At 42.0% G+C, this 25964-nt stretch overlaps 1 protein-coding gene across 1 annotated transcript in view; it reads left to right on the forward strand.

The window, feature by feature from the left end:
• The window catches only part of AKAP13 (A-kinase anchoring protein 13), a 200893-nt gene that overhangs the window by 165758 nt on the left and 9171 nt on the right, over window positions 1-25964 (forward strand). Inside the window, exons 17-33 of the mRNA XM_075159879.1 lie at window positions 2417-2459; window positions 3755-3860; window positions 9615-9786; window positions 12982-13049; window positions 13887-13953; window positions 15169-15304; window positions 16270-16382; window positions 17423-17569; window positions 18193-18443; window positions 19075-19200; window positions 19304-19421; window positions 19963-20211; window positions 22427-22503; window positions 23857-24038; window positions 24122-24204; window positions 24533-24712; window positions 25377-25541. Of these exons, the coding sequence (XP_075015980.1) occupies window positions 2417-2459; window positions 3755-3860; window positions 9615-9786; window positions 12982-13049; window positions 13887-13953; window positions 15169-15304; window positions 16270-16382; window positions 17423-17569; window positions 18193-18443; window positions 19075-19200; window positions 19304-19421; window positions 19963-20211; window positions 22427-22503; window positions 23857-24038; window positions 24122-24204; window positions 24533-24712; window positions 25377-25541 (2283 nt within the window). The remainder of the gene's footprint in view (window positions 1-2416; window positions 2460-3754; window positions 3861-9614; window positions 9787-12981; window positions 13050-13886; window positions 13954-15168; window positions 15305-16269; window positions 16383-17422; window positions 17570-18192; window positions 18444-19074; window positions 19201-19303; window positions 19422-19962; window positions 20212-22426; window positions 22504-23856; window positions 24039-24121; window positions 24205-24532; window positions 24713-25376; window positions 25542-25964) is intronic.

Here is a 25964-nt window from a genome sequence, read left to right on the forward strand (position 1 = left end):
ATTTTTCGTGTAGTAGTTCCAGACCAGTTTGTTTATTTTTTCACATCTTCAGGGCTCATTTCTCATGAGAGGATGGATGTGTTAGCATTGAGATTTCACTTGCATTTCAGTTACCACTCCTCAACCTCTCCATGCCTGTTTTGCTCTAGAGTATGGAGAATTAGTTGCAGGTTGTTTGATACCGTGATATATTTAAGACGTGGATTTCAGGTGGCTGGACAAGCCAGTCTGTGCATTTTAGAAAATTATTATGAAGCCTTTGGATCTCTTGACCCACAAAAGTTTAATTACTGCCAGCATTAAGGAGTTGCGAGCTGGTTTCTTTTGTTTGCAACATCCTAGTCCAGTCGCTGCTTTCTGCATAATGGATCTTGATGAATTATTTCAAGTCCAGCTACCGTATGAAATTATTTTGGTGGGTGATGCTTAAAAGGTGTTCAGATAAGTACACCAAAATTCAGCTGCTAGCCCAAATTCATTGGACATAGATAGCAGTCCTGGCCTTTGAACAAAACTAACTTTTTTGGTGGGTTGTGAAGTCGGTTTTAGCATTTCGGTTTTGAACCTGATCATGATAGGGAACACAAAAATTATGGAAATAAACCTTCCTTCCCTCTACCCTGAAGGTGAGAAAATAATATGCTTTTCTGTGCTCATTTTCATGGGCTTTATAGCTTGCAGCAGAGTGTTGATCATATGATGTTATATTGTGACCTAAAATATGAAATCATAAACAGGCTTTCACCTTGATTTTTGTCTGGATCTGTTTTGCCTGCCAGTGTCAAGAATCCCCCATTTTTAAGATAAACCACTATTGCAGTAAAAGATAAATAGTATGTAATTGAAGTTCCCATGCAATGTACTTTCTCAAGGTGCTGAAAAACAGTCACGAATATCAAATTATTACAGCTCTTGATTCAGCGTTCATTCATGTTTCTTACGTTAACTGCAAAGCAACAAAAAGGCTTGTGAAATACTTAAATCCAGTCAAATTGATGAATCTGTTAAAAAAAGGAAAGACTAAGGAGGCTTAACACATGTGAAAAGCAAACTAGAGCTGAAACGTGAACCAGAGTCACTGGAGCATTAACCAGGGAGTTGGGAGTCTGTAAATCACTTGTGTGATCTTAGTAGGCGCTTAACATAGTAGATATTATATAAAAACCCGGCACAGTCAGGAAATTGAATAGTAGACTTCGTTTGATATGTGTTACAGTATTACTAACTTTGATGTTTTTGGGATAGATCATTAATTAGATGAAAGATTTTACAAGGGAGGAAGTAACAGAGATCTCCAAGCAGGGATTAAGTAATGGGGTATGCCTGTATTTTAGTTTCTTGATATGAAGAAGTGATATTTCTGTCTCAGACTGTGTTGACACTTGAATCAGCAGTTAGGAAAATGTGTATTTTAGAATCATAAGGCATAACATTGTATGCACAGTTTTTCCTAATGCACTTACTGCTTTTGGATGAAGGACCATCGTTGCCTCTAATGTCAAGTGGCTCTTTTGCGTTCACCCTTAGCTTTAATATGTTAACAGAATTTGAAGCCAAAGTACTGTTTTTCTTACAATGTGTATGCAGAAGCCTAATAAGATGGTCAGTCATGCTGCTTCTTGAACTTCAGATAGGACTGCAAACAGTGCTTGTAGTGAAGGTTTTTTGGAGTCCTGACAAGCTCAGTCACTCTGGAGAGAGCCCTCTCTCCTCTGGATCATTTCATCCTGATTTTTCAGTATTCTTCGATGGTTCTGGTAAATGGTGTCAGCTACCTAATCTGCTCCAAATGCATTGTGCAAACAGGTTTCTTGTGAATTTGTGTCATTGGCAGGGCTTCAGCTTCATGTTGAAAGTCAGACTTTCCTCAAGCGCAGTATTTTGTGACTAAGCCCTAGGCTGGTAATGTTTCGTGGAAAATGGAATAAGGCTTCCCTTGTTTCCCTTACTCTTTACGAAGTGCTTCAAGATTTTGATGAACTATAATTTTATCAAGTAGAAAAGTTTTGTACATGAAACCCGGATGTGTTGTACAATGGGTTCTTTCTAGTGGGGTATAAATAAAAGCATTGTGGCAGAATGATTCTAATTTATACCGATTGTCATTGAATTAGCAGTTCTGCTGCAGATACCCTGATGTACCAGCAAATTTAACAGAAGCACATCCTTTGCTTAATAGCTGAAGAATGATAAAAATACTAAGCAGGCTTTTACCTCAGCATCTAATTTGAGAGCACCTAAGGATACAGGGAACAAGCTTTATCCTGAGCACATGAAATCTGTTCTAAACACTCACTTCTGGAAAACATTTTCCCTTCCTCTTGAACAGTCCAAATATGCAAACGATGTTTTTAAAATCAGTGGGCTAAGATTGCAGTCTAACATATCACCCCCCCACCCCTCCGATCTTTTCCAGGTACGCAGGCGTTCGGCGGCCCCACGGGTTCCTCAGTTCAGAGGTACAGTATTCTGGGGGTACCATGTCTCTTCTGGTGGGGCTCCTGCAGCGGGCTCTGGTTTGGACACCCAAAAGCCTCCCTGGCACCAGTGCATTTCAGCTGAATTCACAAGTTGTCAGGCTTGTGAAAATCAGTCCCCTATATCTAAAGGCTGAAGAATATTTTAGATCATAGAACATGAAAGTCTGTTCTAGGTCTTATCTCTAACAAGGCCTTGTGTTTATTCATAGCCAATAATATATCAGATTATCTGCTATTGAACAATATCAGTTTACCCTGAGTTATATCTTACACTAGAAGTAGTTGTTCCTGCCTTTGGTTAATTCTGTCTATATTTCTGTAACGAAGGCCAAAACGATCATATTTTTGTACGTTACTTTTCATCCTTGCAAGCTGTAGAGAGGAGATAATCTTTCTGGCGGGTGCTGGCTTTAAAAGCGCTTCCCTGGAGGAAGGACGTTTGTGGCACCGAAGGAGCTCGGTGTCCGGTCTCTGTGTCACTCTAATAGCTTTGGCTTTATTTCGTTGCTGGGAGGCTCTTCACCTCTGCTCGCTGCTGTTTTCTCCTCCTTGATTTCATTTGTCTTTCTGTCGTTCTGCTTTTGGTTTGCCTTGTACTTCTATTGACAGACCGTGTCCTTTTCTTTAATGCAATACTAGTTTCCTCTGTAATTTCTTATTTTTCCATAGAAGCTGAAGAAGTTAGAAGCTTGTGCATGTAAAGACTGGCAGAAAATATCTGGTGTCCCAGAAATGGCTAAATTAATACAAATAAACATTGCTCTTTATTACTTAGTATTGGTATTCTCATTTCTCAGGGGAGGATTTGCAGACAGTGTGGTTTCTGTTAAAGACACTCACTGCCTTTTCAGAGTTCACTAGATGTCTTTCTCTGGAAGGAGATTTCTTTTTAAAGGATATGTGCATGTCTATCCCTTTCTGTCTGAAATATTGATGATTAAATGCCAAGACTGACGGTGTATCTGCAATATTGACTATGTAAATGGCCAGATGCTGCAAGCTAGTGGTTAGTGGTTATTTGGCCACGGGAGCAGCAGAGGGTGCTATGGCATGGTTTGAGAATGGATATTGCTTAAAAACAGATAAAAGGATTCCTTGAAATATATGACAAACTACCAGACTGGCATTTTGCCTTCTCTGGTGTAACACCATAAAGCAACCCGTGACTCTATTGGATAATAAAAGCATTTGTCCTTTAAAAAAGAATCTATCCATTTAATAGATGCTTTGGGAGAAAAAAAAATAAAAGCAACCTCTTTCTTTTTTGATTTTAGCATATCTGAAGAGAGCAGCAGTGTCTCCGCTGCTAAAAGTGGAACAAAAGTCAGTCGCACCTTCAGCTACCTCAGGAATAAAATGTCCAGCAGTAAGAAGAGCAAAGTAAGTGCTTCTTGTGACTTACACAGCCGTGAAATACCCATAGGTAGCACAGATGAATTCTGTATTTCAGTGTGTTTCCACAGCGTAGTATTTATGTCTTTGCCTGACTTTCTTTTTTTCTTTTCTTCCTTTCTTTCTTTTGCGAGGGGAGGATTGTCTGTGGGATAATAGGGAATAGCTACATGGGAAATCTTAGCACCCCAAAATTGAATTGCATCTGAGCTGAGTTTTCCTGTGCAATGTTTTTGCCTCTTTTCCCCACAGAATGAAGCTTCATTTATTACAGAGAATAGATTGTGCTCCGGCATGCGTTATGGCTTTGCAGTGATTGATGGGTCTAATTTTTACAGAACCTGAGGGGTGTTTAATAACATGAGGACAGGAGCTCTAAGAAGGGACTGGCTGCTGAAGGCTGTATTGTGTTTTCCTTTTAATTTTACCTTTGCCACAAAGTTCCCAAGCACTGCTGGAGAGGTTGCTCAAACCGTGACCTTTAGTGATGGCCAATACTTATATTTTCCCCTTTTTTCCATCCTTGAAATCCTGGGATTTAATTTGCTAAAGGTTAAGCGCTGCTCAGCACAGCTGAATTTCCTGGGAACAGCACTGGTTACAGAAATAGTTACATTAATGCTAAATACTTCACACAAACGGGCTGTTGTTGCCTTAGATTGTCCCCTGAAGATTAATAAACGTTAGGGTTTTTTTTGGCTTGGTTGGATTTTTTACTTGAATCTCACCTTGGTTTATCATGTCTGACAGAAGCTAAGAGCACCTTACCTCACAGCGGGCAATGTGTATTATATAGTTAGGTGATGTGTAGCTAATATGTTGGTAAATACTATTGGAAAGCCCCTGAGACACATAATTACATATTCTGATGAGTGTCTGAATAGCAAATGGGAAACAAAATGTGGCATAATGAGCATTGTGCGTATCGCAGAAGGAGGCTGGGCTGAAGCATACACCTATGGGAGGGGTCACGTTTCACCTGCACAAGCAGACTTGATTTTAGCCTTTCCCAGCATAAGCACGTGATGTTTCAGCCTGAGTGTTCCTCTAACGTAGCTGGGTTTGTGTGCTGCAGTGGCACAATGCACATTTTGATACACATTTTTTGAAGATTGCGTCACCTTTGCAATGAGGTACCAGCTGTAGTGAGATCAGTCATCATAACGCACAGTTCCTCTTTACGGATCTGCCTTTAAAGATGCAAGCTGCAGGTACCAGTGGCTCAGAGCTGCTGCTGAGCAGCTTTAAGACAATGCTCTTCCCTGCTGCAAAGTACAATGTCAAAAAAGCTGGGTCAGGGCAACCCCTGATGTCAATTCAGGCTGGGGGATGAAGGGATTGAGAGCAGCCCTGCCGAGAAGGACTTGGGGGTACTGGTGGATGAAAAGCTGGACATGGGCCGGCAACGTGTGCTCACAGCCCAGGCGGCCAACCATATCCTGGGCTGCACCAAAAGAAATGTGGCCAGCAGGTCGAGGGAGGTGATTCTACCCCCTACTCTGCTCTGGTGAGACCCCACCTGCAGTGCTGCTCCAGCTCTGGAATCCTCGGCACAAGAAGGACATGGACCTGTTGGAGTGGGTCCAGAGGAGGGCCACAAAAATGATCAGGGGGGTGGAACGCCTCTCCTATGAAGAAAAGCTGAGAGAGTTGGGGTTATTCAGCCTGGAGAAGAGAAGGCTTCAGGGAGACCTTCTTGTGGCCTTTCAGTACTTAAAGGGGGCTTATAAGAAAGATGGAGTCAAACTTCTTAGCAGGGCCTGTTGCAACAGGACAAGGGGGAATGGTTTTAAACTAAAAGAGGGTAGATTTAGACTAGATATAAGGAAGAAATTTTCTACAATGAGAGTGGTGAAACACTGGCGCAAGTTGCCCAGAGAGGTGGTAGATGCCCCATCCTTGGAAACATTCAAGGTCAGGTTGGACGGGGCTCTGAGCAACCTGATTTTGAAGTGGGAGGGTGGAAGGTGTCCCTGCTCATTGCAGGGGGGTTGGACTAGGTGACCTTTAGAGGTCCCTTCCAACCCAAACTATTCTGTGAGTCTATGATTCTATTTGCTCTGCCTTTGTTAAATAGGTGCAGTCTGATTTCACTGATTTTGTGGTTGTGTCTGAAACTGTTGATAAAGAATTGCTCCAAAATTCCAACAATAATACACACTACAAAAATTGCAGCTCGTATCAGTTCTGATATTTTTACTAACTAAAAAGCCATAATATCATTCAAATTACAATTTCTTCTCTGCTCGCGGTAGAATGTTTGCATTACATATATTTTTAGGGCTTCAGCTGTACATTTAAGTAATTTGACCTAAAAATTCTTGGGAACACTGATTTCTCAGAAGCGTTATGGCCGATGACAACCTGTAAGAGTTAAAAAGAAAAACAACAAACCTTGAAAGAGGAAGTTGGGCAGGAAGAGTTGGTTTCTGCTGCTGTCTGGGCTGTCAGGAGGGAGAGAGGCTTCAACTTCTTTCCAACTAGGTTTTACTTTTCTCCAAACCTTCAGAAATGCGCTGTTTTCTAAAATGAACTGTAAAATAAAGCACATCTGAGCCTACTAATGGCAACGGCTCTTTTTGAAAATGGTGTAAACCGTTATGTAAAAAAACACTAAAAATAAAAGGGTGTTTGGAGTATTAACCGTAGGGGATACTGATAGAAGTTTGTGAATTTACCCATGTCTGGCATATACTTTGTACTATTCAGGGATTAGTCAGCAAATCTCTTGACATCAGTAGCGTGCACTGATTCATGTTTGCGAAGTCTAAAACATGCTATGTCTCTGTCAATTAGAAAAAAAAAAAACCTCATTTTCTTCATTTTGGTAGAGAGTTTCTGGGAAATGACGACAAAAAAATTAGCATGAGTAATTTCTCTTTTTCCTTGACTTGCGCAGTTATTAGACAGAGCTATACCACCAACAGTGTTTCGGTGTATATAGTAAGAGTTGCAAGTGTTTGAAAGGACTAGGAGACAGGGAATATTTGTGACCTGTAGAGCAGGAGGAGCGCAAACACGTGAAACCTTTCTGTCTGGGAAATCTTCTACAGCACTTTGTTTACTGAAGTACTACACAGCAACACTGAGGTATGTTAAAATTCACTTTTTCTGTATCCCAAACATCACAGAGGGTTTGATTTACCACCCTCTGCCTTTCAAATGGGTGGTCTTATATTGACTTGTGACTTATAAAATATTAATCCCATCCTTTCCTGCCTGTATCTTTTTTTTTTTTTTTAGTATTTTTTTTAAGCAGTGGAAGCTAGGATAGGGCAAGATGAAAGCAATAGCAAAGTAGCTAAAATCATCTTCGAGGAAGTTAGCAGCAATCGTCCCGCCCTCCCCCTTTTGCTCAACTCCTCTCTCGCTGCCGTGCCCCCGGCCGGCCGTGCTGGCAGCTCTCGGCCATCACGATGGACTAATGCTGGTGGGGAGCAGCCCTCCTGCCCCCGGCGGAAGGATGTCGATAAAATGGAATAAATTTGCCGAAGTACCTCAAATAACAGTGAAGCTAGTAGGACTTAAGCATTGGGAGGTAAGAGTTTTGTGGTTATTTCAGAGCGGGCTCCGCTGCTGCAGCACATGGTCTGTTATTTTGGGCCGTACGACCGAGTTGTGGTACCCGTGATGTCTGTTGGTGCACATCGGTGCAGGTTTAGTCGTGAAGCCGTGCTTCAAGTCATGCTGGCAGCTCCAATAGCGCAGGAAAATGGGTTTGTTTTTACAATCCTTTTATTAAAAAAACCTTCCAGTAACTGTCACAGCAAAAAAAAATTAAAAATAAATTCTTGTTTCAAGACCTTGTATTTCAGCAGTATGGCTGGCATCCCGTGTATGAAGTTTGCTGTTTCCTCCTTGAAAGTGGTGCACCCGTTTCCTGTTTTTCCTGGGGTCGTTCAGCTTTAATTAAAATGTTTTTTACAGTGATTTTTATGAAGACAGGGTATTATTCCAGACTCTAGAATTACTGGGCTTTGCAGTAAATACCAGGTACATTTAAAGCATAGGACGGTGAATCTCCTTTCAGCATTTTAAGTGTGAGAGTCACAAGATCTGCCTTGAGCGTAGGGTGATCTTTACTCCTGGAGCTTCACAAGTCCTGGCAATAGAGCAACAGAACTCCAGGCATCAACTTGGTATGATAGGCCAAGGACTAAACTGCAGAGTTGTAATTCTTGAATCCTGCCAGGCTGGACATGGTTAAAGGTGGGTAGGTCAGCGGATGGAGAACAGGGCTGCGGAGGTTACGTGGGGTGGTGATCTGAGTTGATGGCTCAAAGGAGGCGGAGATGTGCCGCAAAGCAGACTCTTCCTGGCAGGTTTTCTGCTTCGGACAGGATTATTCCATCCGGTAATGCTCTTGGTTTTGCTTACTTGCAGAACAAAATATCATTTAAGGCCAGTAAATAGACTTTCTGTTTATGAGGCTTTGCCGGGAGAGACGCCGACACTGGCATTTTGCCTGGGGTGTGTTGGGAGAGGGGAGACCTTAGGCTGAGTTACTAATTATTTGAGTGTGTCATCAAAGGCTCAAAAGTTTCCCTCCCGGTGACTGCAGTGCTCAATACCTCTTTTAACTGCTTCATGGCGGTTGCTCACATGGGCTGCTCTCTGCAGCTCTGATATTTAGGCTCTGACAATATTTAGCAAAGGGCATGTGGAATATAAATAACAAAATGCAAAGATAAGCTTACAGAAGCCTTTACTAATTTCTGGTTAAGCTACTCTTTCAGATGCCATGAAATCTGCAGTAACAGTTAAAATTCATATCTGGAGCTGAATTATATGGTAAACATTTTGTAGGGTGGTACATAGAAAGACAAGGAGTCGCTATAATTCAAATTTGGAGTTTTTCTATGGAGTTTCCTTTAAAAATGTTTTGGGAGAATTCCAAATCCACGAAAGTCTGCAGGAAAAACTGTTTCAAATTTTTAGTATTTAGCAATTTTCTATCTCAGGTAGCGATAGAAAGGTAAGCAAAAACTCTGCAAAGAGTTGGAGAAGCTGCCTGTGCTTGTCATCTCTCCAAAACTGAGTAGCCCAGAGGTTGAACTGTGGCTTCCGGAAGGCAAGATAATCTTTTATGGTGTTGCTGTTGTTCCTCAGCCTTTCTGTGATGCCATATTTTGAGAGTTTGTGAAAGATCCATTTCCCCAAAAAGCTTCACATAGTTACTCGAGGTTGCGTGAAACTGTTGAAAAAGTTGCTAGTGAGAAGGAAAACGGAGGTGGAAATACTCTGGCAGCGGTGCTGTATTGTCACTGGGGAAGAGTTTGCATTCTCCATTAAAAATGCAGCTGCAAAGTGTGACTCTTACGGGTCAGCCTTAAAAATTAACTGTGTTGAAAGTTTGATACACTTTACATGTGGTGTTTGTACTTAACACAATTCATTGAAAGTGTAGAGATTTATTAGACCCTAGAAGAAAAGAAGTAATCATTATATAGCAAATATAAAACAAAGGTGCAAGAAAATAGCTGCCTTCAGAACAGACTCAATTTCGTCTCTGCTGGTGAGATACCCATGCAGAAGGCTCTGCAAGTCAATAGTATGTTAATCCACATCCACGGGGGCTGTAAGCTGTTTTTTTTTAACAGAGAGCTGTGCAGACACATGACTATTGTTAAGGTGTACGCCGATCAATATCGTCATAGCGCCGAAGGCAAACACTGAAGAATTTGTAACTAGAGAATAGACCTCTGCGAAGTAACGAGGCATTTGTTCATTTTTTCTCGGCAGGAAAAAGAGAAAGATAAAGAGAAGACTAAAGAAAAGGACAAAGATTCCAAGGAGAAGGAAAAAGATAAGAAGCTGTTAAACGGACATCTCTTCACTGCAACCTCCGTTGTAGCCCAAGCAACCTGTTACCACTGTATGAAACCTTTCAATAAGGATTCGTACTACTGTGCAAGTAAGTCAGGGTTTTTTCCCCCCTTCCTTTTGTTTTTCATTAAATCTGACATGGGAAATGCAAACCTTATGCTTTATTTTCCTCTTGCTTAAGCACATGGGGTGGGAGGGAGACTTTGGAGATAGTGATTCATGGAGCATCATGTTGCCTTGTGGAAGCTGGACTGAAATGAGTCGTGGCTGCAAGAAGGTGCCCTGCAACCTCCTTCCTAGCCTGTGCTCGGATATCGCCGCATCCCGTGGGGTTTTCTGCCCCTGCTTGTTGAGATGTATCAGTCAGCTGGAGGACTTCAGTTATTTCAGCTGCAGGTGATGGCTTGGGGCTGAGGTGCTTCGTTATGGTGGATGGAGGATGGGGAAAGCCGGCTTGGATCATAGCTTTTATTTCCAATGGGGAAAAAATGTCCCACCCATCTGTGTTACATTGCTTTAGTTCTCCGAAACACTCCTTCGGTGAGCCCTCAGTGAGAACAGCATGATACAAAAAAGAAATGCTAACCCTCTTCTCCCTTCATACATGAAATTGCAGCACAGGTCAAATGGCAACTACCTGTGTGCATGTGAAGTACGTGCAACCCAATGCAGGGAGTACGGGAACCACAGCAGAGGGTTTCTGTGAGATTGGTGATTTTGTTCTCTTTTCTTATCAGACGGTTTCTCATACCTGTAGCTCAGCAGCATTTGTGTGGTTGAGACCAGAATGGTGACTGATTTACAGTGACCCAAAGCTATAGAATATGCAGACAAAAATGTCTTTTTCCCACTGCAGCTCAGGGCTCTCCATTCCTCACTATTAGTAGTATTTTTTACTCCACTAGCCTAGAGGTGAGTCGGAGCGTTGTACGGGAATTGCTCCCAGGCTGGAGCAGGAGGCTCTGTCTCTGTCTGTTCCTTCTGGTAGATGAGCAGTTTATAAAACATCTCCGGGGAGCTGGGGAAGGAGCAGCCAGCTGAATCCTGAATGGCAGTTTTGAGTTTCCTGGAAGAGAAGAGATTTCAGCAAAGTTGTTTGCATGAGACACACTCTGTGTCATCCTGATGGGAAATGGAAAACGTCAACAATTATAAGCTCTCAAATGCATCCTCTCCCTTTCCCCACTCAACTTTTTAACAGCTTCTGAAGCCACTTAGAAAACCACATATATCCCGAATTAGCTCTCTATATCCTAATGAGTTAAAATAATCCAACAATGTCATGTGTTTTAGCATAGACATTCTTTCCTTACTTTTCAAGGTACGACAGAAGATTATTGTAAGTTTTCTGCATTGGCCAGAAAGTGAATGTCACAAGGAAAGTTTGGTCAGTAAGCTCATGTCTGAGAGTAGTACTTTCTCCCATCGCATCTTAAAATCAGCCATCAAATGCCTTGGAAATGACTGATAACCAGCAGGAGAGGCTCTGTTGTTCCTGTGGTGTTGTACGCTATTTTTTTCTTGCAGAAGTGGCAGTGCTTTACTGCTACCATCACTGCTCTGTCTCCCCTATGAATGACTTTTTCTGAATGCCTTTTAAAGCGCTGGATCATTTTAAATCAATGTCTCAACTTTTCAGTGACAGCCCCAACTTCCTGAAACAGCTAGTCAATGCTGAAAGATTTAACATGCTCTAAAACAAATGGGCAAACAAAAAATCCAGCTCTCTGCCTGGTCTTTTTTATTTTTTATGATCAGTGATGCAGAAAATAAGCTTTTGGGAGTTTTGATTATTAATACTAGTGATACAAAGGAGTTGGAGGAACTTCCTACCTGCTGAAGAGTTGAATTGGAGGAATAAAGTCCCTGAAACCAGATTTTCAATCTAAAAAATCAAAATGCTCTATTGCTAAATGGTACATACTAAAGAGCTGCCTTCAGGCTTTCAAGGCTTGAGTGTGAATTTAATGGTTCTGAATTGTCTCACTGCCTCTTTTCATGCAAAAGAAGCAGGTTCTGTCCCTCTTCCTTGTTTGATCTGAAAAATGATACTGCTTGTGGGTTTTTGCAAGAACATGCAGGTTTCTTTCTTCTGTCTCTCTTGCACAGGAAATTGTGGGACATTGACAGAATAGCAACGCCCTATGGCCTTACCCTTACCTCTCTCAAAATATCAGAAGAATTACTGGCTTTTATTAAGTAGGCTCAAATGTAAGAAATTATAGGAATGTGAGCATATTTTGTCATTCTGGGCGTGGAATTTTTTCCTTTCATATTTCTTCTAGAAATAATTCAGAACTGTACACTGACAGTGTAATGTACACTGAAAATATAATTCATGAACTGTGTTTGTATGTGTTTTCATGAATGAGTGGAAATAACAGGTTTTCTCTAAGCTACTGAATCTCACCTTAAATGAGATCATTTAAGTTGTGATCTTTCATCTGTCAGAAGAGTTAATACTCCAAACCCAATTATCATTTATTATGAAAAAACAGTTTTGATCATCTTTGAAAACTTTGATTCCCAGAAATCTGCTGGCAGAGATCATGGGCAGACTCAGGGTATTCCAAAAAAGATACACAGCTTTTGCTCTGGCGTATATGCAGCAAAGGGTGGTGTTAAAGCATGATGCTCTTTGCATTAGTAAATGTTGTGGTTTTGGACCAAAATGGCTTCCATTTTTCAGCAGGAAGTCCCAACCTCACGGACGCGGTCACCTGGCAGATGGTCCTGTGACTTTTTCTGATAATCCTGTAGTACAGTAGCACTTGGTTCCTGTATTGCAGATCTTGGCTATGATATGTCTGAGTTCATGTAAATGAATTTTCCTGTCCTTTTCCTGTCTTTTGGATCCCGTAATCCTTGTCTTGATAAGAACAGTATTTGTGTTTTCAGAGAAAATATTGGCCCTACAATTGGTTTCTGTCTCCTGCTTCTGCTTTCCACCTTACTTTTCTTTCAGAGGAATAACTCCATCTTTTTTCTTTTTTTTTTTTTAATTTTTTTAATTTAAGACCCACTAGGACCCTGGCGACTCAACCTTGCATTGATTTTTAAACAGAATTTCCTGTTAAATTCCATGAGGAAATCTTGTTAACAAACAAAGGACTAATTACCCGGGAAAGCAGCATGTCTTTCAGTATCTGTACCTACTCATGTAAACCACAGTGATGCCTGAAAGTTGTAATTCTCAGTTGTGCAAGATAACAGTTTAGATTACAAATGGCAAAAACTGACGTGTTTTTTTGTTTAATTGCTTGGGTTTTTTTACTTTTGACAGACTGCAATGCAATTGTTCACAAAGGCTGTAAGGAGAGTTTTGCTTCTTGTGCAAAGGTCAAAATGAAGGTAAGAGATTTCATCTACTCTACTGAATAAACAAAAAAGTTTAAACAATTTAGCATGCAGATATATGACATCTTCTACTGTACATCCCAAAGTTTCCAGCTTGTTGGAAAGAACTTCAGCCCCTGTGCTATAGTGAATAATTTCTCTGGGCTCTCCTGAAATTCCCCAGAGCCACATGTTAATACAGTTGTCGTCCCTGGGACTCTCTGAATGCTCCAGGTCAGCACCACAGGGTGTTTGTTGGCAGCAAATTCCCTGTGTTGTTCCCTGCAGCACACAAGGACCTTACGGTGAGATGGTCTGTCCTATACTTTGATTAAAAAAAAAAACACTTCACTGGCAAAATTCAGGGGTGTCCAGCACCCTTAAATGCCATATCTCTTAATTCTCAAATGCTGCATCCTGTAATGCAGCATCATGTGTATATAATGCATAATGAAAACTATTAAATACATATGTTGTTTATATGAAGAATTCGTGTTTCCCCCAAATGTGAGGAACCTCTTCTGCACTACGGTTCTCCAAGCTAGTTAATGTTTATACAGTTATGATTTTCAGTTCTCTTCAGTATTGTCAGCACTTTCTCGTCACATTTTCCTATTTGCTGCACATTTCTCTCTGTTATTTTGCCCATTTCATTGATGGTAACTGGGGGGGGGGGTTGCGTGTGTGTGCATGCATACACACACACACCCACCCACCCCCACACATACAGCCAAGAACTGATCTGTTCTGAGAGGATTCAGAAAAAACATAGCTCTTTTTTTTTTAGTTATGTGGCACAGCCTGATGGGAGAAGGGAGGAAGAAATTACAGTGAATTTCATTTTTCTTTCAGCCACAGAGAGGGATGCTGCAGGCACATGATACCTCTTCGTTACCCACAGTAACCATGAGAAATAAAAGTAAGAAAACTTCCTTTCCCTCTGCTTTGGTGGTGGTCTGTATCTGCTGTTCTTAACTGTTCTGATAACTAATATTCAATATTATGAAAGATAAGCATTTATCAAAGCAGGGATGAGAGCATCTTCAGTGCATGATAAGCAATGTTTGGAATTTCAGAACTTGTACTGAAGTTGCACAGCGTTCGTCCACTTCTGCAGTGTCCATGTAGCTTTAAGCAAATGTAAAGTCATCTCAGATTTAGAATAACTATTCAGCAAGCTTTAGCTTGCTGAAGGCCTACAGCTGGTAAGTCCACAAAATCTGGAAGATGCAGCCTATGTCCGTAGGTGTCTGACATTGGAAAGAATCCAACTATGAGTACTATATTAACAGAAAGTGTGAAGATTACAAGTGGAGAGCATGCTTGTTCAAAATACTTTTTTTTTTTTTTTAAATTAAATAGTCTTACGCTTTGTGGTAGTAAAACCAGAAAGTTTAATTTTGAATAGGAGCAATACTTACAAACTTTTCCTGGCTGCTCTGAGATATACACTGCACTACGGAGCCTACCCAGTGTGACTGAGGGCAAAGAATAGGAATGAAATAGCCCGCATGAGTTTTGTAGTGCCGTGATTAAATAAGCTTATTTAGTGATAGCTTGGAGATCACTATATGGAACGACACTGTATGATACAGATGTACCCACTGTGGTATTTATCGTGAAATTCAGAGGTATCGCTCCAGAAATCAGAAACGTATCTGAAGGGAAAATCTGGAATTAATATGAAAAGATTAGTTAAAGGTATGTGATAGTATAATGAGATAAGGATTAACATTTCTCTGTGGTACGTACTGATAGAGAAATCTATCTCAAAAAGTTTGACCAGAAGCAGGAAGATGTATGTAATTTATAGGCCCAGGGAAATTAAAAAGCAACATAGTAGGTTGCTACATGTGATTATTTATCAAATAAAATTAAATTCAGTTTCTCAAGTGTATGTTTCTGGACTTGCAGATCCCACCCAGGTCTTTTAAGTATAGCGCAATGCAGTCAGTTTGGCACAAGGGTCGATGTTCTTTCGTTCGTACAGCTGTTTCTGACAGCTGAGATCTTCTGGTGATGACTCTAGAAAGAAAAGGAAGCGAATTTTAGAGCCTGGTTTCTTTAAGCCATCATCATCGCAGTTAACAGCACAGTTGCATGAGCTGACTTTTCTCTGACACTTTCCTTCCAGGCTCACAACCGAAGGAGCGCCCTCGCTCTGCAATACTTGCTCCTGATGAAAACACCGTAACCTCAATATTCAATAACAGGAGATCACAACAGACTACAGCACTTTCGAAAAGTGTCTCAATACAGAACATTGCAGGGTAAGGTTTCTCCCTGCGCGTGTGAGTGTATGTGTATTATCTGATGCTCCGAGCATAGAGAAATTCAGATCTCATTAAAAATAAATTCATGTACTATGATTTCTGTCAAAGGTACAAAAGAGGATCACAAAACCAGAAATACCCATATTATATATGATACCATCAGTTGTGTTCTGCACAATCAGATTGTCTGGGTTAGTTTAGTCATGGCATGAGTTCAGAGGCATCTGAGTTGGCCTGGTTATATTCAAGGCCACTTCATAGAGCTGCTCTGGGCTCCAGGAGGAAATTCCCTTGCCTTGGGCTGGGTACTGTGCAAGCACACATTTGCAGCTCCGGTATAGTATTAACTTTTGTGTCCATAACGATAGAGTGGAGGTACAGAGCTGCAGTCTTCATGGTGTTTTAGGACTGCATAATTAATTACAGAAAATCATAGAAGAAAATCTAATTTATGGTTCCTACACCTGCTGCATATTGAGCAGTTCTACACACAGGGCAATAGCATGGACTGGCATGTCCTGGACAGTTTGTATGCCCTGGATATTCATGGTGAAATTTATTTCAGTCCATTTTTCTGATCTTTCTTAGAGCTAGCGATAAAGACTCTTGGGTAGCCTTTTGTATTGCATTTTTGCACTGCTTACACCAAGGACAATGAGGGTGGGAAGTGACTGTAAAATGGAAAGTAATGAAAAGAAGTTACCCAAAAGATAAAACCTCAGGTGCGATTCTTTATAGAAGAAGCACCATCACTCAGAACTGTAAATCTTGCAGCTTGTTGAGCCCCAATGGGTAGTTGTTAGAAAACAATTAATAAAAGTACATTTCTGTACATAACCGTGCAACGCTTGCTTTGGTTTTCAGTTCATATTTAAAAATGCATTTCTTCTGTGTATTTGAAAGTACAAATTTGGCTGGTTTTTTATGTCATAAATGATATTCTGTGTTCTGTTTTTTTGCAGAGTTGGGAACGATGACAGCTTAATACACACTTGGAAATTCCTGTCGCAGTCAACAGACTCCTTACATAAAATCAGCCGGGTGAATGAATCCATGGAATCACTGGTTGACGAAGGTAAGGGATCCCCATGGCACTTATAGCAACAGGAAGGTCTCAGTGCTGCTTTCCAGAAACAGAAAATCCACTGTGGCATTTCAGCAAGTGTTTTCCTTTCTAATGGACAATTAAAGTGCATTTACTTTAATCTTAGAATATTAGTATGATAAACTAAAACAATGCCCCACATAGTAATTTCTTTAGCTTGTTGAATTGTGGGAAAACATTTAAAAGTTTTCAGTTACACTTGGAATTTAGCTCAGGGACAAACATTTCCTCTTGCATTCTGCCCATTCTGGCCCATTCATACAGCCGCAGACATGCTGTCGTCTTGCGTGTTGTATTTTTCCCAGAGTGGGGAAGGAAGAAACGTATTGTTTAGTTTTGTGGGTTTGAAAGTGAAGTCAGTTAAATTCATTTCTTAAGTTTAAATATTTTTTATATATGGTGCCTTTTTAGGATATAATCAGTATTTTTACATCTTAGCCAATATTTACCTGAAAAGAACAAAATGGTCTTAATTTATTAAGGACTAAACAAGGGCATGCTCATGGTGACAAGAGAAAATTTCCCAGTTCCTGCACAAATGAGCAATCTTTCTTAAAGATATATATGTGTGTATGTAGTGTATGTAGCGTTCACTTCTACCTGCATCAGTTCTAGCTTTCTAAGCTTGAAAACACAGACTTCACATAGATCATTGATCTAAGTTCCCTCAATTCAGTGATGTAAATGAAGGAAGACAAACTGGGTGTTGTGGTTTTTTATTTATCTGTGATGTTGTTGCATTGCAGATAAAGAAATCCGTTGTCTTTTACCTGAGCTAGAATTTGGTCTGTGTGAAAATTGTGAATTAGTTTTGTGCAACTAGCAAATAACCTTTAAAAGTGCTTTTCATAACCTGGTCTTTACGTGGTATAATTCCATATGATCAGTAAAGGAGAATGTGTGTGATGTCTGTGATATGATAGAGAAAGCCTAAACCTAAATGAATAGACAGGAATCTCAAATGAGGCAAGTTACCCATGTCTTAATGGCACTTGCAATGCTTTGTGAAGGTGCAGACATGAACGAAGGACAGCTGATGGGAGACCTGGAATTAGATTCCAAGCAGCTGGAGGCAGAGTCCTGGAGCCAAGTAGTGGACAGCAAGTTCCTACAGCAGCAAAACAAAGACGTTGTCAAACGGCAAGATGTCATTTACGGTGAGAGATACCCGCATCTTAATTTTTCACTTGCTATAGATAGCTTCTTCATATACTCGCATGCATGGATTTGGGAAGCTTTAGGTCAGTGAATAGGAACATTGACTTGGTTTCCTCAGAAGCCAAAGTTTCATTTTTGAACTTCTTAGAAACGTAATGTATTCTGTGAAAGCTTTCTTTCTGCCTTTCATATATCCGGAAGCCGTTAAACAAAAACCAGAAATTGCCTCTTCTCATTTGTCTGCTGATGACATTTGAACTCCGTTACAGCAGAGCAGCTAGCTAGGAAGTTGTCTCCTGCTGGATGCAAGAGCCGTGCTGTATGGCAAAAGTGCACTGTGTTGAGGCTGGCAGTGAGGTGTTAGGAAGGAGCAGATAACAGTGCTGAAGGTTCAGACCTCAGCAGCAATGTCCAAAGCTCTTTAGTGTGGGACTCCTCTCCCCTCTATTTCTCCCACACGTGAAACTATTGATTGATGTTTCAATACCTGACATGAAATTTTCTGAAGCCACTTAGAGAAGCCCAATTATGGAAGAGCTTTCTAATGGCAGCTTTTCCTTGTACTGTACACCCGTGTACTCTACAGTGACCTTGGTTTTGACCTTGTCCTCATCCTATACAGAGCTAATGCAGACGGAAATGCATCATGTCCGCACCCTGAAGATCATGAACGATGTATACAGCGCAGGGATGTTAAAGGAACTGCAGTATGATCAACAAGTCGTGGACAAGATTTTTCCCTGCCTGGAAAACTTGCTGCACATCCACAGTCACTTCTTCCAGCGGATTCTGGAAAGGAAGAAGGAGTCATTGGCAGACAAAAGTGAAAAGAACTTTGTTATCAAGAGGATAGGTGACATCTTGGTGAATCAAGTAAGCACTGGAAAATGCTTGTACTCCTGAGAGCACAGCTGGAAACCAGGTGCTCTTCCTTCTCTCCTGTTTACGCTTGTTAGATAATCACAGCTGATGGCACTTTTTCTCTTCACATACATAAAAATCTCCACCTGTGCTTTTTGAAGCACTTTTTGCTCTTTCAGAGGAGAAGGTCTAAAGATGAAATTAATTTAGTTTGTTTTGTGGGAAACAGAAGCATTCCCTGACAGGCATAGCACGATTTGACCATAGCCTGGAGGGTAGGCAGTAGCCCACAGCAAAATATGCCCAATGTGTTTCTTGGCTGAGTTACTGACCTGCTGTTTAACTTTGGGGGGTCATTTTACTTTTCTTTATCTGCGCTTTCTCCCTTCTTCTTTTTGTCTGTCTTGACTTTTTCGTTCTTGGCTTTTAAGCCCTGTGAGTAGAATCCCAAATTTTGCGGTAAGTGTGAACTCAGTGAAGTCCCAAACTCAGCTCTTTACTTTCTAGAGATCTCCTTGCTTGGTTTAGGATGCTTTTGACTAATTTGGTTTCATCAAGTTCTTTTGAGAGACTGGCAGGCATTGCTGGGATATCACACCAGGAGTTCAGTGCAAATTGGACCTCTGTGTCTCATGTGTTGCAGTTCTCCGGTGAGAGTGCGGAGCGAATGAAAAAAACATACGGCAAATTCTGCGGGCATCACAATGAGGCAGTAAATAACTTCAAAGATCTGTATTCAAAGGACAAGAGGTTTCAGGCATTTGTCAAGGTAGGACCTGGTAGAACAGACATAGTTGATGGAAAAAGTATGGCCTTTCTGCACTCTGGTGAGTGTTTTGCTACAGAACTGAAATTTTCATCTTGTTCCTTAGAAAAAAATGAGCAGCTCCCTGGTGAGGCGTCTTGGGATTTCTGAATGTATCTTGTTGGTAACACAGAGAATCACAAAGTACCCAGTCCTTTTACAAAGGATACTGCAGTACACCAAAGGTAGGGACCAGTTCCTCTATTCTAAGTGTGTGTTTGTTCCTCCAGTGTAATTTCTTGGATCCGTTTCAGCTGAAGCAGATTTTCTTAGAATAGACTAACTAATCCAGTCATTATTGTCTCACACTGCTGTAACAAGATAACTCAGTTTCATATCTCCATTTAGGATTAGTTATTCCTGTGCCTTGATTTAGTTGTTGTAAGTCTGTCTCTCGCTAATTATGGAGCAACATGCTTAGACTCCAAAGTCTCCCAGCTTGCTTTTTTTGGTAATGGCTAAAATATGTGGTTAATTTGTGTGTTTCATCTATACTGTCTCATATACAAAGTATGTTGGAATAGCCCTCAACCTCAGCCTCACAAAACCGTGAAAGGTTTTGTGAAACTCTCCTTAAGGGGGAAAAATGCAGCCTGTCTCATGAAAGTATTAAAAAGTTATAATGTGGGAATTTGGGAGGGAGAAGAGGAAGGAAGGAAGTAAAATCAGGAAGTTAGAGTCCACAAGGATGAAGTGAAATTGAGGTGTTTCTCTTTCTGTTCAAAGAAAATGAAGTGGAACATGAAGACTTGACTCAGTCATTAAACCTCGTTAAAGATGTGATTGCTGCAGTCAATAGCAAAGTCAGCAATTATGAAAAGAAAATGCGTCTTGGTGAGATTTACAACCGGACGGATAGCAAGTCCATCATGAGGATGAAGAGTGGCCAGATGTTTGCGAGAGAGGACTTGAGGCATCGGAAGCTCATCCGAGATGGGCCTGTTTCACTAAAAAATGCAGCTGGCCGGTTAAAAGGTAAGACTATCCTGCCTTCTGCCAAGCAAGGATACAGCTCACCCTCTCTGGATGTAGGGTTAATCCTCAGATTGGTGTCTTCAGCCTTTATTTATTCTTCTGCTTTGAGAGATATTGACAGCAGCTTTCCCCGTGCTGTACACTCGCTTCCCATCACAGCATTTCCGATTCCTCGTGTTGTTTCTGGCGTGATAGAGAGCTGCTTTTTCTCCTGGTGACTGCATGCCTGCTGAAGGCTTGCGTTGCAGTGACACCTCGGGGCGTCAGCCAAGGAGCAGAGTTGCTGGGGGATCCTTTGGGCCAGGAGGCCGCAATGGGGCTGCAGTTGCCCAGAGCAGTGAGTCAGATTTCCATGCCACGATGCGCGTGTGCAGCAGTTCCAGGAAGCGTGCTGGCTGCATCCGAAACCCAACCTCAGCTTCCTGGTGGATCTGCCCAACCAGCCACATTGCCTTTCCTTTGCTCTCTGGAGTCCCAGGCATCTGTTGTTCTTGAACCTCTTGAGCTGCTGACACGAACGGTTGAGGAGAGGCTCTGGTGTCCCTGCAGCTGCCTCTTCTTTGGTCAATGTTTTCTTGAATTGCTTTTTGTTTGTTATCGGGTGGAAATAGTTTTTCTAAGGTGCTGTGCTCTGCTGAGCACTGAAGTTCTCTACTGAATTAAAAACTAAATCTCCCAAGGACGCCTTCAGCTGGGACCACAGTAGCAGTAAGAGCAGACAGGGCTGTGTCTCAGGCTTGGCAGGAAGGCTGGGCTTTCCTTCTCTCACTCCAGCATCAGCTGATTAAACCATGGTAGTTGGGCATGAATGGGGACTGGTAGCCTGGTGCCGTGCTGTGCAGGGAGGCAGGGATAACACGAAATTCCATATCGGGTATGATTTATTTTAAGGTTTTGGAAACAGGAAGTTTACAGATGGTTTCTAGGCACCAAAGATTACTATTGACTTTAGATGGTGGATGAAGCAAGTTATGCTGCTGTTGTGAAATCTTGTGATAAGTACAGGCTGCATTTGCATTTCTAAGTCATAGAAATGCATAAACATACCTCCATCTGTAGTGCAAGCTCCCAGTGAAAGCAGGTCCTGCAGACAAGCTGCAGAGCCCAGGGAGAAAGGAGCTAGTTCGTACATTCAGGCTATTTTGCGGGATTTGGAATGGAGCACAGAGAAGTATAGGGAGAACTTTTCTTAGAGGGTTTTAACATTTCCCCTCTTGCAAAGTGCACAGACGATAGAGAAGAACGGCATCAAATGCCAACTTTTTCAAACCTCCTAGAGCTTTGAGTTCATTTTGCAGCTTTGATTAAAGTTTGGTGGTTCTTTTATCTGGAACGGATCCTGTCTTCCCAAAACAGAATGGAAGGAATTACCCACGGGATGATTTAACTTTTTGGTTTGCTTCCTCTCTGTCACAAGATTTCCCAAGTACGTTACACAAAACCTCTTTGTACTGAGGGCCCTGGGTGGGGCGTTATACTTGGTAGTTGCTGTGCAACTTTATGATATGTCATTAGGAGACTTGGAAGGCTTGAACGTGTACTCTGGGAAAAGGCTGTATTCTGATTTAAAATCCTCTGTTGGCTTGATGTTGTGCTTCCTTCTCCCGTGAAAGAAAGCCGGGTCCTGCATCTCACGCAGGCTGTGTCGGCTCCCCATGGAGTCGGCAAGAGTTGTGTTGGTCTGTGAGCGGAATTAGTGGTGGCTCCTGAAGTCAATATTTCCTGGGAAAGAAACTGCAGCTGACAAATGTTGTTACTGCACAATAATTTACACTCCGCAAACCACTCATCAAGAGAACCATAAAACCCAAAACTTCCTGTGCAGATATTTTGCTTGAGGGCTAAAATATTGATTGTTTGAGAAAACAGCGCTTCTGTTCAGTAAGCGTCCCTAGCTTTCACTGTTAGGCCCATGTCCTAACTGTTAGAAAGCATGTGGCTGGAGAGGAGTAACCCTGCTCCGACAGATGAGAGAAAATCCTGCAGGTTTCCCAGGTGTTGTTGTGTTCTGCTTAACACAAAGTCGGTTCAGAGCTAACCTGACCTGGCATCTCCAGGAGCTGCCCCTGCTCCTCCTGCTAACTGGGAGGTTGACGCTGCTTCCAGGATTTGCAAAAACAGCCCTACTGCTCCCCAGCACTGGTGTTATTAAAAGAAATGTATTTCGGAGTGGGTTGCGTGGTTATACTGCACTGTTACGCTTTTTCTTTTGCAGAAGTCCAGGCTGTTCTCCTCTCTGACATGCTTGTATTCCTTCAGGAGAAGGACCAGAAGTATGTCTTTGCGTCACTGGTAAGGCTTCAAGCTTTTTTCCTTCTTCCTTTTCTATGTGAGAGACCCTTGATGTGCAGCAAAGCCAGCCATTGCCTGCTAAACAACTTAATTTTCTTGCTTATAACATTTCTGTTTGTTGGGCAGACTCCATTCTTTCTGATAGGAAAACATGTCTTCATGCCCCACCTCCCCTTTCTGCGGTGCCTTGGCACAGTTGATAATTGGCCTTGAAAACCTGCCTGTCACTTGATACACTTACTCCTTTTCAGTTTGTGCAAATTGAAGCAGCGATTGGGGTGGGAGGGGGCAATGGGATAATGCAAACATTGTAAAAATGAATCTTAGCAGAAGGAAATGTCCTAATACATTGTGAGCTACTATGTGAGGCGGGGGGGTGAAAAGCCACTGCAGTAAATTCAACAGAACAGCTTGAAAATAAATGTCAGAGGAATGTATTTGTAATGCTCAAGACCAAAAATATTAGCTTTTGAAGGCAGGCCTCATAAAAGGGCTAAGAGCACTGACCTGCTAAAGAAAACCTAGTACCTGATTGAGTCTGGAGCTGTATCTTGCAGGCATGGTCTAGACTGGCTAAACTTTGCGACCTTTCCACTCCTTGAACATTTTGAAAGCTGATAATTTGTTATTCCGGTTCCACCAACGATCTGCACAGACTCAGTGCCCTACAGAGGGGGAGCTGATTTGCACACAAGTCCTGCTAGTGAACCACTACCAAATCACCCCAGTTGCAGCATCCTGTAAAATGCACAAAGGGGCTGACTCATACGCAGATGACACAACAGCAAAGGGATGTTTTAACCGAGCAGGATGATTCCACAGACACCATAGCACACAATGAACGTCATCTTACACACAAGTCTTCTCCATCATAGGAGTCAGCTATGAGCTTCTGAGAACAGCAGGGGTTTTGTGGGATTTGAAAACAAGATGTTACTCCATCCCAGAGAGAAACCGCAAAGATAATATGTGTGAAGCAGGCGCTAGCAAGCTGCACTAAGTTTAAGGAGCTGTGATACTAATGACACAGAGAGTGTGGGCAGGAGGAGGTGAGATCAAAGGTCTGCTGGAGTTAGAGCAAAATATGGTAGAGTTTGCAAAACCACAAAGTAAATTTTAAATTAATTCTCTGTTGAAATGGAACAAGGTGAAATTGCTTTTTCTACAGGACAGATGGAGGAAAGCCAGCCCTTCCCTGTTCTTTGACCCCATTAAAATGATTTATTTTTTTAATTAGCCAATAGGTTCAGAAAATGTTTACAACCTGAGAGAGGTAGCGGTACCTTTTCAATGCTAGTTGCATCTGGGAACTAGTACTGTTCACCCTCCTCACCCATTTCTTTCCATCTGAAGGACCAGAAATCCACTGTGATCTCTCTGAAGAAGTTGATCGTACGAGAAGTGGCTCATGAAGAGAAGGGTTTGTTCCTGATCAGTATGGGTGTAAAAGATCCTGAAATGGTGGAAGTCCACGCCAGCTCCAAAGAAGAGCGTAACGGCTGGATACAGATCATTCAAGACACAATGAACACCATGTAAGCTACTAAGCTTGTTCTTACGAGGCAGGTGATGCACATGGTCATGTTCAGGTAGTAACTGAGACGTGTCTCTCATTCAGGGATAAAGATGAAGACGAAGGAGTCCCTTGTGAGTCTGAGTTTGAAAAGAAAGTGTCGGATGCGAAAGTGAGAGGACTGAAAGGTAAAAACCTGCCTGGGACAGAGCTGCGGAGTGGTTTTTGAAAAATTTACAGGAATTGTCATGCTGCGTTTCGTGGTTGAACTATGACTTCTTTCAAAAGAGTGAGAATCCTGCATCCAGCAAATAATTGCAATCCTTGTATGCACCTCACCTTGCTTGCATTATTTTCTTCTGAGCCTGCTGGGTGCCATTGCAGTGCAGGATTGCGCCGGGCACGGTTGTATCAACAGGTTCCACTAGATGGGGCCAATATCTCGTGAATCGCTCCGTTTCCCTGCTGAAGCTTTTATTTTCTGCCTTCATCTCTGGTTTCTGTTCACCCCCACAGAACAACTTCAGAAGAAGGATAAACAGATCCTCCTCTTGCTGGAGGAGAAGGCTAAGATCTTCCGGGACATGGCAGACAGCTCTGTGCAAGAGGACATGCCAGGCTCCAGGCTGCTCTTCAGAGCCAACACAGAAGAGGCACCAAAAGGAGAGGCCATTATGAAAACTGCAATAAATGAAGGTGAGCAAGTCAGGGTGACACGTTAATTACACTAACCAACGCACCCACCTTCAGCGAAGCGCCAGTTTTGCAGGGGAAGTCTTCTTTATGTCAGAATAACAGCATAGATAAGGAGATACTGCTACTCACGGTACTGTCTCAGGGACAGGTAATGAGGATCAGGAAAGGAAGCAGATACTGATGACTGTTGAAAGAGGGCAGTGCAGGATTTATCCTTGGCTGAAATTTGGACCATCCAGGCTTTTGTTGTGCTTCAGTCTCAGCAAGGTGTGACAGGGAGCTCGGATTCCAGCAGGTGCTTGTGGTGCCTGCAAGAGACAAGCAAGTCTGTTGACAAATGCAAGGGTAGATGGAAACTCGGGCAACTTTCCGGTGTGATTTTTGGAGAGGCTAAAAATTATTAAATGCTGTTGTCAGAGCACACCAGGGTTTCCTGGAGGAAGAGAGGAAGGTGTAAGCCAGTGCAGAACTCCAGGAGTTGGAGTAAATGGTCAGACAGACTGAGTTTTTGCAGGAGGAATGCGTACTGTTCACATCATTGTCATAGAAACATGTTTCTTAGTACAGCAAAGCATGTGAATTTCTGACCTGAGCTCAGGTAGGGATGAAAATAGCTCAGAAGCCTGCGGTGGTCTTTAACAGAGATATTGTTGCTTTTTATCAGTTGAACTGCTGCAAGACCTAGTGAACAGGAGCCTGGGCACTGCCCTCGGGCAGCAGGTCAGCAGCACTGCCATGGAACAAGAAGGAGGAGTTGGCCCCATCTCTCTTCCTAGAAGGGCAGAAACTTTTGGAGGATTTGACAGTCATCAGATGAACGCCTCCAAGTGTGAGTAGTTACATGTGTGCACATAAGCATTTGTTAATAATACATGTTATCGTATCCTCTTGCTTCAGAAGGACTCCGGCAGCTGGTGATTTGGGTTTCCCAACTCCAATCCAATAATAGTTGATAGATTAAATAACAGATTAGAAAAAAAGCCCCAAGTACAGGTGGAATGATGGTGATTGAGAACCCGTGGCTACATGAGGATTAAACATCTGAACTCCTCACCGCTCTCTCTCTCTATGCTCTCTCTAAATCACGCTTACTTCTTTACTTACATGCCAGGCATTTGGCTTCTTAATAGATTAGTTTCTTCATGCTCTTATTGTAATATCTGCAGCTCTGTTCTTCGTTCTTCAGTTATCTTCCCGCAGGAGCCTGGTGCTGTTGCATTTGTGAATGAAGGAGGATATTGCTGAATCAAGC

Source organism: Calonectris borealis, chromosome 11, assembly GCF_964195595.1.
Source record: "Calonectris borealis chromosome 11, bCalBor7.hap1.2, whole genome shotgun sequence".
Lineage (NCBI taxonomy): Eukaryota > Metazoa > Chordata > Aves > Procellariiformes > Procellariidae > Calonectris > Calonectris borealis.